The sequence below is a fragment of the Megalopta genalis genome, chromosome 4 (genome assembly GCF_051020955.1).
Source record: "Megalopta genalis isolate 19385.01 chromosome 4, iyMegGena1_principal, whole genome shotgun sequence".
Lineage (NCBI taxonomy): Eukaryota > Metazoa > Arthropoda > Insecta > Hymenoptera > Halictidae > Megalopta > Megalopta genalis.
The window spans coordinates 12529529-12547454 of NC_135016.1; the positions used below are offsets into that span (position 1 = coordinate 12529529).

The 17926-nt window shown below is 36.4% G+C and overlaps 1 protein-coding gene across 2 annotated transcripts in view; it reads right to left on the reverse strand.

The window, feature by feature from the left end:
- Positions 1-3080: 3080 nt before the first annotated feature.
- if (integrin subunit alpha inflated) overlaps positions 3081-17926 on the reverse strand; it is a 178790-nt gene continuing 163944 nt past the window's right edge. For both annotated transcript variants that reach the window (XM_033475456.2, XM_033475447.2), the window contains 6 exons: positions 16104-16279; positions 14376-14614; positions 12800-13421; positions 9844-10746; positions 6458-8545; positions 3081-5715 (listed from right to left, as the gene is read on the reverse strand). In XM_033475456.2, coding sequence (XP_033331347.2) covers positions 5626-5715; positions 6458-8545; positions 9844-10746; positions 12800-13421; positions 14376-14614; positions 16104-16279 — 4118 coding nt within the window. In that variant the 3' untranslated portion in view covers positions 3081-5625. The remainder of the gene's footprint in view (positions 5716-6457; positions 8546-9843; positions 10747-12799; positions 13422-14375; positions 14615-16103; positions 16280-17926) is intronic.

Sequence of the window (17926 nt, forward strand, 5' to 3'; positions counted from 1 at the left end):
AAAAAGTATCCGAATATTATTGTTACTCAATCAAAATAGAGAATACACATAGGTTTGCAAGAAATGTCACTGATAAGTCTGGTTTCGACGAATTTTGGTGTTTCTGTCTTATTAATGAGATGCACTATCTGCAATATTCGTAAATATATTATATAAATATTATGCAAATTAAAATATCCGCGAACCTTGGGTGAAACTTTTCAATGCTGATATAGTCCACTTTATGTGATACATGGCTCTTTAGTAAACATTTTATGATTTATTTTATACAATTATTATTGTAACTCGACATCAGAGGTATCATTGTAGCGTCATTTATTAACGAAAACCAATTTTGTTTATTATTAATGTCATGACAATGGTATCATCACCGATCGATTGTAAATGGTTTCTCGATGAAAACAAGTCTAAACATGCCATAAATCAGATAATAACATAGCATAAATAACCGTAGAAAATTGACTCTGGAATCGATGAATCTAGAAAGTTTCGAGTTTAACGAATGGTGGTACGAATTTGCATTTGTATTTTACGAATTCTAACTTCTTAAGTCGATGACTCATAATAGTAGTATAGTATATATATAATATATAATAGTATATAGTGTATAATAGTATAATAATATATGACTAATAAAAACTCAAAATAACATAACTCGTCTCTGAATTCTAGTATGGTATCCTAATTATTTTCAAATTGAAAACGTCTTATATTAAAGATTAATAACAGATATTGGTAAATCATAAGGAGAAAGTATAGAAAAATAATGTTTTTGAAACCCGTTTGTGTAAGCATCAGTTCTGTTGCACAATTAATTGCTAAGATTATATTTCTAATATGCTATCGCAATTACTTTCAAATTACAATTAGAATACATTAATTTCTGTTTATCAAGTATACTTGTGTAGGGTGGAGTTAGAATAACTCTTTGATGAATAGTGCTGCAATCTGTGACAGAATGCTGAAACTTGTCATATGGCTACAAAGATGGATTACTTTACCATGGATGGATTATTTTAACTTGACTTTATATATCCATTCTTGGTAACACAGATTTATACACATTATATGCAATGCTTTTCTTTGCAATGTATAGCTTATAAAAAATTAACATTGTAAATACCCACCTACAAGAAAAAATGTGTAAAGTTATAGCTATGTGTGCACTATCACTAATTATGTAATTAATAGAAATATAAAAATAATTACATTTCGTATTGTATCTCTGTAGTACATATTTCATAATTATTACAAACCCTGGCAAAAAAGTTTCCACTAAATACACTAAATACACCAAATACACTAATATATTGTAAAATTTACAACTAATATTCACATATTGGAGTTATAAAATGTTCTTATATGCAGGTAAGAAGAATGTGGAACGTAGGTAATATCTAAATAAAGCAAATAAACAAAATGTAACACAATCTTCCATTTATTATCAAAAAGAAACCCCAGAGAAAACAAAATGTTGTGTGGAAAAAAGTGTCAGATCAGTACAAATGTTGGAAAGAAGTTTCCAATTATTCAGTTATTAATATTTTGTTACATTACCACGTGCTCGTATAACACTTTTAATGCGTTGAGGCATTGACCTTGGTAAGTTTTCATAATCCCTAAGTGAAATTTCTTCCCACGACAATTTGATTACATGTCAATGTTCTTCTTTAGTTTTTGATTTCTTGCCATGAATATATTTATTTAATTTTGCCCATATGTTCTTGATCTCATATTCCCAACAATTGCACGCAATTTTCTATCGTTCTTTCCTTTTCTATATAACATTTTGTTTTTTCTGTGGTTTCTTTTTGATAATAACTGAACAATTTATTCTTTTTTATTTTGTATTTATTTATTTTATTTAGATTCCACCTACGTTCTCCATTCGTCTTACCTGTATAAAAGAACATTTCATAACTCTGAAACACGAATACTCTTTGTCAATTTTGTACAAGGGTATATGATCGGTAACTTTCGCCAGGGATTGTACTAGAAATGAAATATACAGGATATTCGCTTCTTGCTAACTTGCCTACTTTTCGTGACCTATCGGTAACGCTGAGTGCGACACCCTAGAGCCTATAAGAATCTGTATGGATTCTAACTTTGTATTCCTAGTAAGAATCGAGTATTCTGTATACCTCATTTCTATTACTGCATGTTTTATTAAATTCGGAAATGTGTCAAAGATTATTCTCTGCACCTCGAATTCTATTAGTTATTTTTATTTAAATGTTAGATTGTGAAACAGGCGACAGAGTTCCAGATAGCATTGTTTATTAAACAGGTAGAAACAGTGAATTTGTCAATTGAATATTTCGGGGTAACGATTGATCTACATATTATTTACAATTAATAACAAATTAGATGGTAAAATAGTTTAGGGAGTGCTTAATAACATCGCTTGCAAAATAAATTATTATAAACATTAGGTACTAAAAAATGAATAAGTTATCAATGAAATCTATTCAACGTAACAATTTATTCAAGAGCATTCAGGTTTCAAAAGTTACTCGGTATTTTGAGTAATTATTTTTAATAATAATAATAATAATTAATAATAATAATAATAATTAATAATTATAATAATAATTTAATAATAATAAGTCGAGCAGCGAAATAGCCAAACCGCTTAAAATTATCGCCCCCGTGGGTGAGTACGGGTGATAGCGTCCCCAAGGCATATACAGGGTGTCCCATAATTGTGTTAACACCCGGAAGGGGTTGAAGTTAGTTTCTACTTAGCGAAAATGTAATCCACGGCTTTGTTTAAGAGTTATTAACAAAAAACACTGACTAATGAGAGGCAAGGAAAATGACCCACTTCAAATGACCTCAGGAATCACCTCTTCATGAACCAAAGACTTAAAGGTAAATTCATATTGAAATTAATGGTAAAATTTTGTTAAATAAGGGGAAAGTAAAATACATTTAGAATTAAATTAGGAAGAAAGCTAAAAGGAAACTAAAAGAAAACTAAAGTTCTCTTTCACGTTGGTAGTATGATTTACCTAGTTTTGTTATATATTAATTATTTTGAAAGGTTTCATATTCAAATAAAAAGAAAACACCAACTGTAGTATTAATAATATTATTTATATATATTTTTTTTAATATTACATCTTAAGTCTGTATATACAAGTCAGTTCTACTTTCCTGCATTGATCAGGAATTTCTTTTTTTACTTTCTATATAACTATTATTGCGTTAGCTATTTTTCATTCGAATAGTTTTAGTAATACAATTAATAATTTACAAGATTGTACACACTTACACAAGGGGCGGAACCCCGTTTCAGGTTACGGATCTCTATCATACGTTACATATACATCGTATAATGCAGAAATTTAATAAATAATTTGAGATTCCGTTTGTTGAAATTACTTTGCTTGTGATCAAAAGAAAGAAAAGTACAAATCGTCTGCCGATGTCGGCGACAAGTGAGATCTGTCGATAATAAACCCGCAAACGTGTCAAAATATATTTCGGTCGATCGGACCTGTTAATGTATTAAAAGATACGCCTAATCGATTACAATTTCGAATATTTCATTAGCACGTTTTACGATTTATCTTTGTATAATTCTCTTACATAAAAGCGGCTTATTTTTGTGCATTTTCCTTTCATTTTGCTATACTTCAGCTTTTCTCACCTTTATTGCTTTCTACTATCAATGGGCTATCATAAATAAATATTATTATTAAGTCAGAATTATACAGAGTGTCTTAAAACTTATATGTAGAAAAAGAGTTCGCATAAAGTTACTTTCTATTCGACATTGCTCTCTTACAGCTATTCCGAGTTTTAATAATTTCTAGCAATAACAACGTATATAAAACAGTAAGTGGTAACAACGTATAATGGTTAATAACTCTTCGGATGTTAAACATAGAAAAATATAAAAAGCTTGTACTTCGATGGAAAGCAGCCGTTTTACAAACTAAAATACAAAATATCCTGACACGAGAGAAACAAGGTCAAATAGAGCCTACGTCTATACGAACTTTTTTAAAATTATTTTCATGTTCCTCGTTTGATCTACACGTTATGGCACACCCTGTACATTTACGATATCGATAAAACTTTGAACTACTCTGCGATTATTCAGTGAAAATTGCACCTCCTCTCCGTGTCGCTTTCGAAACTTTCCAGACTTAATGATCATTTCTACAAGCTCTGCAGAGCTTCCATAAATCTTCAATCAACGAACTTTTCGTTACCAATAAAAGAAGACGATCTTCTTATCTACTCATGGCGAATACAAAAGACATGCTGGCAAACGTTCACTTTCTACCCTCGAGAGACGTTTATTAAACTGTGCGTGTTGGGTTCGTCGAGTTTGCTCGCTTTTATCGACGAATGGAAGGCTTAAGTAAATACATAGTGGCTTGCGAGTCACGAACTGGTTTGAAATTGTTGTAATTTTCTTAATTTGTTCTACTGGGTATCCGAAAAATCTCTTGAGACATAAAGTATGAAAGATTCATTCAACATCAAATCAAACATACCATTCTATTCTGAAAATTACAGTTCAATTGTTCTAACTCATCATTGTTAACTTTTTGACATCAGGGGTCATTCTTCAATGTAAATGATTTCCAGTTTGGTATTCAATCATTTCAAACACTGCAAAGCTAAAGGTGTGGAACATTAGAAGTGGCCAATACTTTATACTAAAATGCAAAAATAACTGGGCTGTGTTTAATCTGATTTTGTGCAATTTTGATAATAATACTTCTGACAAATTCTATTCCATCAAAGTCGCGAGTATTATTCTTGAAAGAATCATTTGAGCAAATATAAGTAATAATATTTTATAGAAAGTAAACACAAATATAATAGAAAAGTTAACGATACTTCGGGAAACGTTCTTTTACTAAATAGAAAACAATGGACTCATTATAGTTATCTTAGAATTATAAAACCCAAGAATATTACAAATTTGTCTCATTCTTTGCTTTCTAGAAAAATGAACATTAACTTTAAGACTTTCTTTATATATTTCTTGTTGATTACTTTTTGTCGATGATGTACACGTTCAAAAAAATTCATTGCACCTAAATGCATCTTTCAAATTTCAGTAATTGTAAATTAAACAACTACATTTTCCTAGTATTAAGACCAATACTTTTCATGGCCAATGTTCACACTCAATGCTTTGTAATGTAAAAAAAACAAAAATTGGAATATTCAATGAATGGAAGAGTTATGGCAATTTCAAAGGAGTAAGTGACTCGTGGGCCAGTATCAAAGATTTAAAAAACGAGAAAAAATAAAATAAAAATGAAAATGTCTCCTGACTAGAAACTTGCATGGTCGAACAGCAGGAGCTGGAAGGAGTATTCAGTGGCAGTAAAATATTCGCAGAATCGCTCCAGAACCTTTCTAATTCACTCTACCAGTTTCTGTAACGTTCTGGAGATAGAGGTAATCGCTATCGTTAGTAAACATTATTTTATACACGTGGCAGTGCTGTATTACAGCTCCGCGTGATCCAGCGAATGCATATTCCTGCTCCGTTGGCGGATTCGCAAGGATCAAGGCACTTCGTTCGATTGATCGATGTCGTTCGACGTTTATCGTGACACGAGAATTCTCACTGGTCTATCCTTGATTTATGCTTCAGTGATCGTCCCCGTGGAAGTGACCATTCCTATTCAGTGGTTGTCTCTCTGGCGCATCTGATGGCCTGTTCCTCTTGAAGAATCCACACTGTCGACAGAAATGAATGTCATTAACGTTTCTGATTTCGTTATGCTTGTCTCCCTGGGATTACAAATTGTCGGACGTTTCAGATTATCAGATCAATTTTCGTTTTTATTCATTTGTAAAAATGATGATGAAGAATTCACTTTATTTATTAAATATAAAATTTGGTATCATAAAGATAGAATGGAAATTTCACCAATGTTTGTTAACACTATGCCGTCCGGTGGCACCACGCTGGTGCCATAAAAACTATCTGTTGTATGCCGGTGGTATATATTATTATGGTATTTATTTTAAAAAACTGAAATAACATTTGAACTATATTTCTTGGCTGTTAAAAGGCAGCAAACTAATTATAGCACTGTGCTTATTTAACTAAGAATTAAGTACGAAAATTCTTGGATGACATATCATAATTTTAGGAATTCATATTTCCGCCATCTTCGACATTTTTTTTAGAATCTAAAATTTCCAAGCTATTATGCCGGCGTCAAACAAAAGAATCATATCTAAGATCTGCGGACGGCATAGTGTTAATATACATATTTCATTGTATTTAAAAGTTATGCAGATAATGTAAATCTATAAAGATCCACAGTCTAAATATTAAGATTGAATTTGATTAAAATTTAATTGCTGTTTCGATGGCTAAACAAATCAGCTTAACAAATGCCCTGCAAAAGTAACTTCCTAAATGCATATCTCGTTGCACGTAACATTTTGTATAAAATTCGCGCGAACAAACCTTGTGCAGCAGATAGATGAGCAACAACAGGATGATCGTTCCAGCGCAAGCAGAGAGAACAACGACCCAGAGAGGAATAGAATCCGGCACGGTTGGCATTGAGCTGGGTTCGACGTTCGTCTTGACTTCGCGGCTCTTTACCACCTGTTCGGCAGGTGTGCCGATAAATGGTTGCTTGGTGACACGCGCCACCAGCTTGGTCGAGACTCTGACCTTCTCCTGGATGGCCACCTTTTTCAAGGTCCTCGCGTCTACCCTGTACCTAGCTCCGATCCAGACCTCCTGATCCTTCTTCAGAGGGCCCACGACGCACCTCAACATGACACATTTTGCGGTGTCGCAAGGACTGACGGGCCCGTGGGTCCTAGGGTCGTTCTCGTAATCGGCCTTCTCGTCGAACTCGCTCTCCTCCGCCACAAGATCCTTCTCCAGGTCCCTGGGAACTCTGTGCAATCTCTCGAATTTCTTGAACTCCTTCACGTCCACCATGTCGCTCTCGCGTTTGAATCTGCTGGCAGCGTCGACGCTTTGGGTATTAGCCTCGTCGAAAGACTCGCGATTCTCTCTACCGTGGGTCCTGCTGGTGACTTTCCTGTCCTCCGTCCTCCTGTCCTCCGTCCTCCTCTCTTCGTGAGTGCTCGAGTATCTCGACTCGTAGTCAACGTCGCCGCCAACGTGGTGGCCGGAGTCCTCGCTCCAGGACCTGCTGTACCCGCTCGAACCTCTACCTTGGTAGCCTCCTCGCGGATCCAAGGTGTAAGAACGTTCCTCCGTGTAAGTGAACGAGCCCTGCAGAGGAAACCTGCGGCTGTCCTTCAGAACGATAAACCCTTTCCCGCGCGAATCGACTAGAAGCTCGCCCTCCACCCACTGAAATCGACTGTCCGGAGGCTCGGAATTTTCGGAGACGTAACTGACGTCGCCGTAGCGATCTTGAAGCGGGAACATGGACCCGTCCTGGAACTCTATGTACTCTCTCTTGTCCCCGGAAGTCCTCATCCTGCCCATGAACTGGACATAATGTCTGCCCTGTCTGTTGGACAGTTTGTACGTAGAAGACTTCGACAAGGAGCCAAACAGAGTCTCGAACTCCTGCGTGGAGCTGACGTTGCGCAGCTGGAAACCGAATTCGCCGGTTCCAACGGTCTCCTCGCGATCGCCGGTGATCAAGCCGCTCTCTGATCCAGCCGATATCCCAGGACGTCTTCCCTGCTGGAGCCTGTACTCCTCTTCGGCCACTCGCCTTCGCTCCTCCTCGAGTCTTCGGATCTCTTCCTGGCGCTCTTCCTGGACCCTGCGCGCGTTCTCCGCCTCCTGTCTTCGCCGCTCTTCTTCCTGTCTACGTCGATCCTCCTCTTCGTGCCTCTCCCGTTCCTCTTCGTCCTGTCTCTTCCGTTCCTCCTCGTCGTATCTCCTCCGTTCCTCTTCGGCTCTCCTCCTTTCCTCTTCCTGTCGTCCTTGGTATTGCAAGCGACGGAGCTCCTCCTGCTGTCTGAGCAGCTCCTGGTACTTCTTCTCGCTCTCGCTTTGCTCAGCGTCGAACGAACCGGAAACCGTGCGGCCTCCGGAGACGCTCGTCTCGCCCCAGCGACTCTCGAGCGTTTTCGTGTGATTTACACGAGTCCCGTAGTGCTCCTCCAGGCTGGGAATCCTCGGGCCCAGACCCGTGTCCTCGCTCGAGCGGAAACCGCCGCCCAAAGCGCCGGAGTCGCTGTGACCGCCGGTCTGCGTGTGAAACACGAGACCCTTGTTTCCGTTCGAGAGATTTCCGGTGTTGATGGAGCTCGTGCCAGAGTTGTTGTGGGTGTAGGTGGTCACGAGGACGTCCGGCTTGTCGCCTGTCGAGGACAACTGTATCCTCCTGGTTTCGCTGGCGACGACGTTAGAGGACGAGGAGGATGAGTGACGGGTCTTTTGGATGCTCGAACTGTCCCCGCTGTGGATCTCTGCCTCCTCTTTCTGGTTGATCTTGGCTTTGTCCGCTTCGAATCCTCTTTGCACGTTGATCGTCTTGCCGGATTGCGACTCGTCCAAGATTACGCCTGATGGCTCCGAGTGATGGTACAATATCTTTCTGCGTTGGTCCAACTAGAAGCAATTGAGAGAGTTAGTGTGGGAATAGGTTGATCGGTCATTGGTACTTTCGATGGGTAATACATCAGTTTTTAACAGTATCTTAATTGGGATTCTGAATTTATTTTTAAGTGTTGTTTCTTTTGTCGCAAAGTGCAAAAGTGTTATTTTCATGTATGGTGGTTAATATTGTATAATACAGTACGTCTATCCATTAATGTAACACTCCTTTATACTCTTTACCTGCGTCTGACCTGAGATATTATTTAAAATATTATTTGAAATAACATGATATTTTATTTTATAATTAGTTCCGTGACTGTGATCACTTAAAAAATAATATTATTTAAAATATTATTAGAAATAACGTGGTATTTGATTTCATAATTAGTTTCATGTCTCTGTGATCACTTTTAAGATAATATTATTTCAAATGAGATTGCATTTTATTTCATAATTAGTTCTATGTCTGTGAACTCTTTTAAAATAACGTTATTTGAAATGTTATGTTAAACAACATGTTATTCTATTTTATAATTAGTTCCATGCCTGTGATCTCATTTAAAATAATATTATTTTAAATATTATTACAAATGTGGTATTTGATTTCATAATTAGTTTCATGTCTGTGATCACTTTTAAAATAATATTATTTCAAATAAGATTGTATTTTATTTCATAATTAGTTCTATGCCTGTGAACTAATTTAAAATAACGTTATTTGAAATGTTATGTTAAACAATATGTTATTCTATTTTATAATTAGTTCCATGCCTGTGATCTCTTTTGAAATAACATTATTTGAAATATTATTTCAAACAACATTATATTTTATTTCATAACTAGTTCCATGCCTGTGATCTCTTTTGAAATAACATTATTTGAAATATTATTTCAAATAACATTCTATTTTATTTCATAATTAGTTCCATGCCTGTGATCTCTTTTGAAATAATATTATTTGAAATATTATTTCAAATAACATTGTATCTTATTTCATAATTCTATGTCTGTGATCTCCTTTAAAACAACGTTGTTTGAAATGTTATTCTGTTCACTACTTTCGTTCCCAAGCTGTTAATTAGAGAGAATTTACTCTATTTAGAAAATAAGAAATTTCGAACGTTGCCATTTGAAAATAAAAACGTTCCAAATAATATCAATTTATAATGCGAAGTTCATGAGGTCATTTGAAGTAATTTTCTCCTTAGCAAAAATGCAAGCTGAGAGACAATTGGGGAGAACTAACCGTATTTCTAGATATTTCTTATTTTCTTTTCAGATAAAATTCACCCAGGTCTTCACTCTCTCACCTTCAAGCTAAGATAATTCGCATTGGCGGTCTCGCAGGCGATAGGCCCGGAAGTCTCAGGCTGCTCCAGCAGATACAGCAGCTCGTTTCCGGCCAGGGTCTGCGCAGGCCAAATGAGAAAAACTTCCGCTTCAATAACATCGGAGGGTCCCAGATTTCGTATGGTGTAATTGTGCGTCATAGCGGGGCCGAACTCCATTTCAGTGGTCGCGTTAGTTTCGCTGGTGTAATTGTCAGGGTCGTAGTAGAGATCCTTCGGTTTGCTCTCGCCGTCCACGCGTAGATCGGTCTCGATCCAAATCGGCAGCTTCAAAGTGTACAAGTTGTCGCCGGCCGTCGACGGATTCTCCGGATTGGTGGTGTTCACGTCCATTTCGAATTCGTAGACAGGCTTCATCCCTTGCGAGGTGACAGGCTGCAGCAGGACCTTGAACTTCACCAAACCGTTCTTCTGCAGAGGATTGCCGATGTCGCAACGAAGGGTATTGTTGTTCGATTGCTTCGGCGCCGAGCATTGCACGGGCATTCCCATGGTCTCGATCTTCTCCACCTTGATGTAGTCGATGCCAGCCGGCAGCCTCAGGTTGTACGTCGACTCGAACGCGTCCTCGCCCATGTTCTGCACCAGCACGTCCAATTCCAACCGTTTCCCGGAGCCCAGAAGGTACCTGAGAACGTTCGACGTCACGTTCATTTGCAGATCCGGTATGCAGACGTTGTCGGGTCCACAGTTCTTTCTGATAGACAGAGAATCCCTTCTGGACGTTGTAGATCCCAGAACAGGTCGCAGTGGAAGTCTCGGATCTCGTGGTCTGTTGTCTTTATAACGCTCTTCGTCGAGACTCATGCGCATCTCGGCGTCCAGCGATGTCAGCTTGTCCCGAATGTTCGGTGCCACGTAAACCTGAAGATAATTCCGGACGAATTAGTGTGGAAGTCAGTTTTATTCGGGTAATTGAGGGGTAATATTGTTTCTGTTATTTAACCCTTCGCACTCGAAGCTATTCTAATTCGAAAAATCTGTAGTATTTTTATTTTACATGATTTATTGGAACTGACATAAATGAGGTTGGACAACGCGTACAATAACTGCATTTCTAACAGACTTTTTAATGTAAACAAATTCGATACTGTTGAAATCATTTTGGAACGTGGTACTGGAATTTTTATTGGTGCCTCGGAGTTGCCACTCGAATACAAAGGGTTAATACTTGAAACTTTTACGTGCCATGGTCTGTTTTTCTAAACTAATCTATGATATATTAACAAGTTCAGTGCCGCGTGAGTCATGGATAGGCGAGACTAATTTTTAACTAGGTTTTTGACATTCATATTTATTGTAATATATTGAACAAATTGAGTATTACTATTATCTGTAGAATACAAAATAGCTGAACCAATGTTTCCTATGGTAAATTTTCACTTTCTAGTTTAGATTTTATTAATTAAGTGACTTTAATATTGCGTGAATATTTTTCGAGTTGACATTCGGCACTTAACGTGTTAAACTTAGTTAGGACTTTCAGCCTTTGCAACATACTTATTTTGAAAGAATTAAAAACTATGTTTAGAGTATTGATTTATTAGATTATTGTATTTTTCAGAGCATTGCTTCGGATTTATATTGCTCGCAACAGTCGACACGTTTCTCAGCGATGTGAAAAAATACATGTCGTCGATATTTGGTCATTGTATACAATAAAGCTGTTTTAACAAATAATAATGTTAACACCAAATATTTTAAAAGTGCAGAATAATTCTTCAAATGATTATTTATGGATTATGCCACATTGATAGTCTGGTGTACATCGACAGCACTAAACTTCGTATATTTTCGCTTATTATTCATTATTATGAATAATAAACATTCTAATTCTTCGAACAATTATTTTTGAATTACACCACATTAATAGTCTGGTGTACATCGATTGCATTATACTTCTTCGTATATTTTCGCTTATTATTCATTATTATGAATAATAAGTAAATTAATTCTTCGTTCATAATAATGAATAATAAGTAGATTAATTCTTCGAACAATTATTTATGGATTATGCCACATTGATAGTCTGGTGTACATCGATTGCATTATTCTTCTTCATATATTTTCGCTTATTCTTCATTATTATGAATAATAAGCGATCTAATTCTTCGAACAATTATTTTTTAATTATGCCACATTGGTACTCTGGTGAACATAATAATGAATAATAAGCAAAAATATACGAAGAAGTTCAGTGCAATCGATGTACACCAGAGTATCAATGTTGCATAAACCAAAAATAATTGTTTCAAAAATTAGACTGCAGATTTTTTGCACTTATGACCAAAAAGGATATCTGTAATTTTAAAAAGAAGGGACAGTTCAATAATTAAAGAGTATGGATACATCGCTTTCGTCCTACTATAATTATTAATGCTAGGAAGAAGTTCCAAAGTGGCTTCAAATTATTGCAACAGATATAGACAATTTTAATTTTTCATAAATAATACAAAATAATTTTTTCCGCAGTCTAATAATTATTAGCAGATTTTACAATCTATACTGCCCAAATTATTACGTGAAAAATGATCTCCCAAGCCGACATAAAAATACAGTCATTTCTCCCTAATTCGCGCTCAGATTGCGCACAGAAATGGACAACTTGTGAAGAGCAGACACGATTATTCGACTCTTGCATCTCTTTTTTATAGTTGTTGACAATCGGTAACTATAAAAACGAGCCGCAAAGCTCGAATAATCGTACCTGCTCTTCCGAAATTGTCCATTTCTGTGCACAACTTGAGCGCGAATTAGAGAGAATTTACCGTAATTCATTACCCGAACAACAATTAACGAAAAACAATGAAAAAGCTGCGTTTACTAAAAGCATCGTTCTCTATGCATCGACCTCGCATCTTCTAGCCAAAACTATCTCCAGACAATGCTCGAACGAACCACCAGCACCGGCACTAACCTGAACAGTCCAACAGAACTGTCGATCCAGATCAACAGTGATCGTGCGGTTCATCGTGTTCTTGCCCTCCAGTTCCAAGAAGAACAGCCTGGGATTCTTCGTCTTCTTCACGTCCAGAACGTACTGAATGTTAAAAGTGTGGCTGGACGAGACGCCCTCGCCGCTGTACTTGAAGCAAGCCTTCAACGGGAAAGCGGTGACCCGGCTGCCATCCGACAGGGTACGATTCTTATCGTCCAGCGAGATCAGTTTCGACTCCTGATCGAACGTCACGTAGGAGTCCATTTTGATGACCGGCCGAGATCTGAAGAACACCGCTGTGCTGGACTCGTAGGCACCGACGACTAGGTCCGGATAGTGGTTCCCGTCAAGGTCGAGGCCACCGGCGACAGAGAATCCGAAGGTCTGCATGTCGACAGGCAGCCTCAGGTCTTCGGGGTAGATCGCCTGGGAGTATTTCTCGAGGACACCGGTGGCGGACCCGTGGTAGATGTAGACAGCGCCGCGGCCGTGGAGCCCGCCGTAAGGAGCACCCACCACGAAGTCCCCGTAACCGTCACGGTCAATATCTCCCAGTGAGCTCAGCGACAAGCCGAATCGCCCGCGGTTGCTCTCCCCGTCCCTGGATAACGATAAGAAATTATCAGGAGAGGTCAACGGTCTTGGTGAACGAAGGCTGCGCTACCCTTAACGCGATCAGCATCGCGCGGATTTGATGGAATTTCGGCATAAATTTGCGGAATGGTATCATAACGACGTTAAGGATTTTTTAACGCGTAGTCAAGATAATATTACCTGGAAGTAACCTTGAATAACGTTATGAAGATTTTAGTTAAGAGATGACAACGACTTCGGTGACCTCGTGTTATCCTTGACACGATTAATATTGAGTCTTTTTTACCGAAAAGTACCATCCTCTAACTCAACGTTTTTTTAACGAATTGTCAAGGTTATTGTCTTTTGAGTAGCACTGTGAAGATATTTCATTCGAATATATTAAATGTTGAATAAACTATGATACAAAATTGGGAAAGCTGCTTGAAGTTATTGGAACGAGTGTAATATTGAACGACGCGAATAATTGTATTAAAATCTGTATAATATCAACATTAAATTGAAGACGATTTATTGGTACTAATTTTGTAATCAAGTAATCGCAGCAGTCAACCAGCATTTTTATAGAAACAACTAGGTCGAAATCAATATCGAATTAAATGGAAAAAATGCCACATCAATATTAAAATAATGAAAGAATTTTGGGAATGAGTTGATCTCATTAAAAAACGTGAAATAAGAGTTTCTTAATATTACAAAAACGAGTCAGTTAAAATCGACTCAATGTTAACCGAATTATACAAGAAGCTTTATTACTTATTTATTTGCATTGCGTTTACTGAATTGAACAATAGGAAGGGTTTTTGGATATTAATATTTTCCTGGTATCTTTGTGAAATGTGCAACAATTGAGAACATAGTGATCCGCAGTGTAGTAAGTAAATAAAGAGGATGATCATTGATTTAACATGTCTCTTAGTAAAAAAAATGGGGTCACTCGAACAAATAGTAACTAAAATACCTGGAATCGACTCTGCGGAATTTTTCAGGTCCGGCGCCTTGATAGATCACGTACACCCTTCCGGTCTCGATGGTCATTTCCGGGTTATCAGGCACGGTGTACATAGGCGCGCCAACTATGAGATCGTCTAAGCCGTCGCCGTCGATATCGCCGGAAGCCACGGCATAACCGAAATAAGCTCCCATTTGTTCACCAGTAATATTCCGATGATTCGTCATATTCGAAGTGAAGAGAATAACCTGCGATCGGATATTTTTGTAAATTAATAATTCTTCGATATCTCGTTACTCAGCATTATTATTTGAAATAATCTCCCGATATCTCGTTATTTAATATTATTATTATTTGAATTAATAATTCTTCGATATCTCGTTATTTAATATTATTATTATTTGAATTAATAATTCTCTAATATCTCATTATTTAATATTGTTATTATTATTTGAATTAATATATAATTCTTCGATATCTCGTTATTTAATATTATTATTATTATTTGAATTAATAATTCTTCGATATCTCGTTATTTAATATTATTATTATTATTTGAATTAATAATTCTTCGAGATATCTTGTTATTTAATATTATTATTATTATTTGAATTAATAATATTCTTCGATATCTCATTATTTAACACATTGCTATTTGAATTAATAATTCTCTAATATCTCATTATTTAACACACTTGAATCAATAATTCTTCGATATTCTTCACATATACAAACTTTAAAGTGTTCCGATTAAATTAATTATTATTTTAATTATCTAACTTGTCCAGTAAGACAGTATTTGACTTGTATTCAACGTTATCCTCAACCTTCACCTACATGCACCTCGTAAAATAATATAGTCACAGGGATAATGTGATTTATTTTTTTATTTTAATTTAAACACGAGTCTTCACACATTAAACACACTGAAATAAATTCATACTAAATACATAATAATAATTAACCCCTAGCATTCGGAAAATTGTCTTAAATCACCTTGAATCTTTTTGACATGACAGATGTTCTATTAATAAAGTTTTCAGCATGTAAATAAATCACCGAGATCAACTAAACACATTCTTTAAATTCTCATTATCGGCTTAGATAAAAGAAACTTGAAAAAACATCGTATCTTAATTTTGTTAACATTTCAACCAATTACCATCTAAAAAAAGCTTTCGCATCCTCATTCTTTAAAAATCTAGACGTTCTAACGAAACAAAAAAAATTCAAGTCATTTGGAAAAAATGATAAAAATTTGGAAAAATTTATTCCGTTTGAAATGGCGTTAACATAGTTTAGGCGACTGTAAGCGAAGTTCATTTTTTTATTGTTAATCGATAGACCAAGAAAACAAAGATATTATTATCGCTATTATTGCTATTGTTACGTTGGAAATAATGCATCTAAATAAATAAAAATCGTTACCGATGAAATTGCCATAAATACCAACAGTTTTGTCCCCTGACGGGGGACATCCGAGTGCAAAGGGTTAGAGTTTCTAGAGGCACAGTGAAAAGTTGTGAAATAGTGACGAGATCTGTTTGCGAACGGTTCGCCCGATGCATCGGCGCGCGTGGTTAAAGGTTGCTATCAAGGGACCGACAGCGCCGAGTCGGTATCCTTTTCCCGGGAAAGCAATAAATTCGCCCGTGACGGGTTACTTTCACCGGCGGAATTAATTTCAATGGTTGTTTCTTTCGCCGTCGATTACGTGTTAATATTTCATGAGCATACTTTGCCGAGTAGTTCGGAGCCACGAGGCATGCCGACAGCCATGCCGCTGTCGCCGTTTCCAGTAAAGTCCCCGGCCGTGACGGAGTAACCCATGTAGCTATCGTCCTCTGTCGCCGGACCTTCCTTGGTGAACATTATTTTCGAGCCGCTGTTCAACGGCTGTGAAAATGCTTGGCCTGCAAACCAACGGACCATTCAGGAAATCGGCCGAGGGAGCGAGCGAGCGATCGCCGGCTTTCAACACATAGTTTTCCAAACACGTTTTCGTTATTGACTACGATCAGACGTATTTCAAAATCACAACTCGCTACTGCAACGCCAAACACAAACGCAATATGCCTGTACAGATTGTGTACAGGCTGTGCACAGGGCGATGCGAAAATCTACGCGATTTTTCAGGTACTTCTCGCAGCTGCAAGGAATAGTTAACCAATTTTCAGTCGACCACAAATTCCGATAATAACATTAGGTCGAGTGATAAATCACTTCCGTTTCATTGTCAGACATTTATTTTGCTTTTTTTTTATTGATTTATTTTATTTATTTTGCACCCTTATCTACTTAGTGAAAGCAAAAACTCGTTTGTCCTGGTGACTCATAATGGGTAGACAGAAACAATAGACTTAATAATTTGAAACAAAATTTTACTTGCACAATGAGGACATCTTCAGTTTTTAAATGACGCTGCGTATTCTTGATGGGCTAACATTGTTGGTGATGTGGAAGTTCGATGATTTAACGTGCTATGAATTGAAGATAACTTTGAACTTAGAAATTGTTAAGGATTTATTACTATAATATCTGATTTAGATTTATTAGTATTTATCTACAAATCTACTTGTGACAACAACATTCTTCATGTCATTCTAGAAGACATTGCAAAAAGTAGAAGCTAACTAGAGAGAGAAAGCCAAAGTAGAAGCCAATAGAGAGAAACATCTTGGTATTATTAATTTCATGTAATCTCTTTACCATTTTCAATTGCACAATTTCGCGACAAATGTATAAAATATGCGATCTAGATATTATTTTCATGAAGGGAACGAAATTGTTTTTAAACCAAATGGAAAGTCGATAAAAATGTCCAACTTCGAATGTACAAAAGTGTGTAACGTATGTAACCTATTATACTAATTATCAACTAGTTGTCAACAACGGTCAAGAATGCATAATGAAATTTACAAAAATTAAGGTGGTTTTGATTTTTCGTAGAAGTAAAATTTGTTTTGATATTCTTATTGTTACAAATTGCAGTGGACTGAAAACTGATGAGAAGTACCTGGAAAATCATGAGGACTAGTTTTTAGACCACCCTGTACATGTTACAGTAAAAATGTTAATTCGGTAATATTATTGTATTTCTCTATTATAAAACAGAGTCTACTAAATGAATTGTAATACATGAAACGTCCTTTTAAAGATTTGTTTCTTCTTTTTTTGTACGAAATTAATTCTTTCACGAAGATTACTGATGAAAATCGTTGATCTATGTTTTTAACGAGCGTTGTTTGTCTCACGATATAAACGTACCCAAATAATTGTTTGTTGAACAACAAATCAAAAGTTCGAAAGCACTAGTCATAAAGATAAGATGATAAATACTAGACAATTTTACGAAACCTCATCTTTATACAAAATAAACATGAAGAAAAATAAAAATCGACTGCAAGAGAGCAAGCACATTCATTTTTTCTCTTAATGACGATCATTTGTCGAAAATAAAATGATAATAATAACTTTAGTGATCGTCGGGATAACCTTTTGTTGCAGTGAGAAAGTAATAATGTTGCAAAAAAAGACTTATAACTAAATATTTTACTACA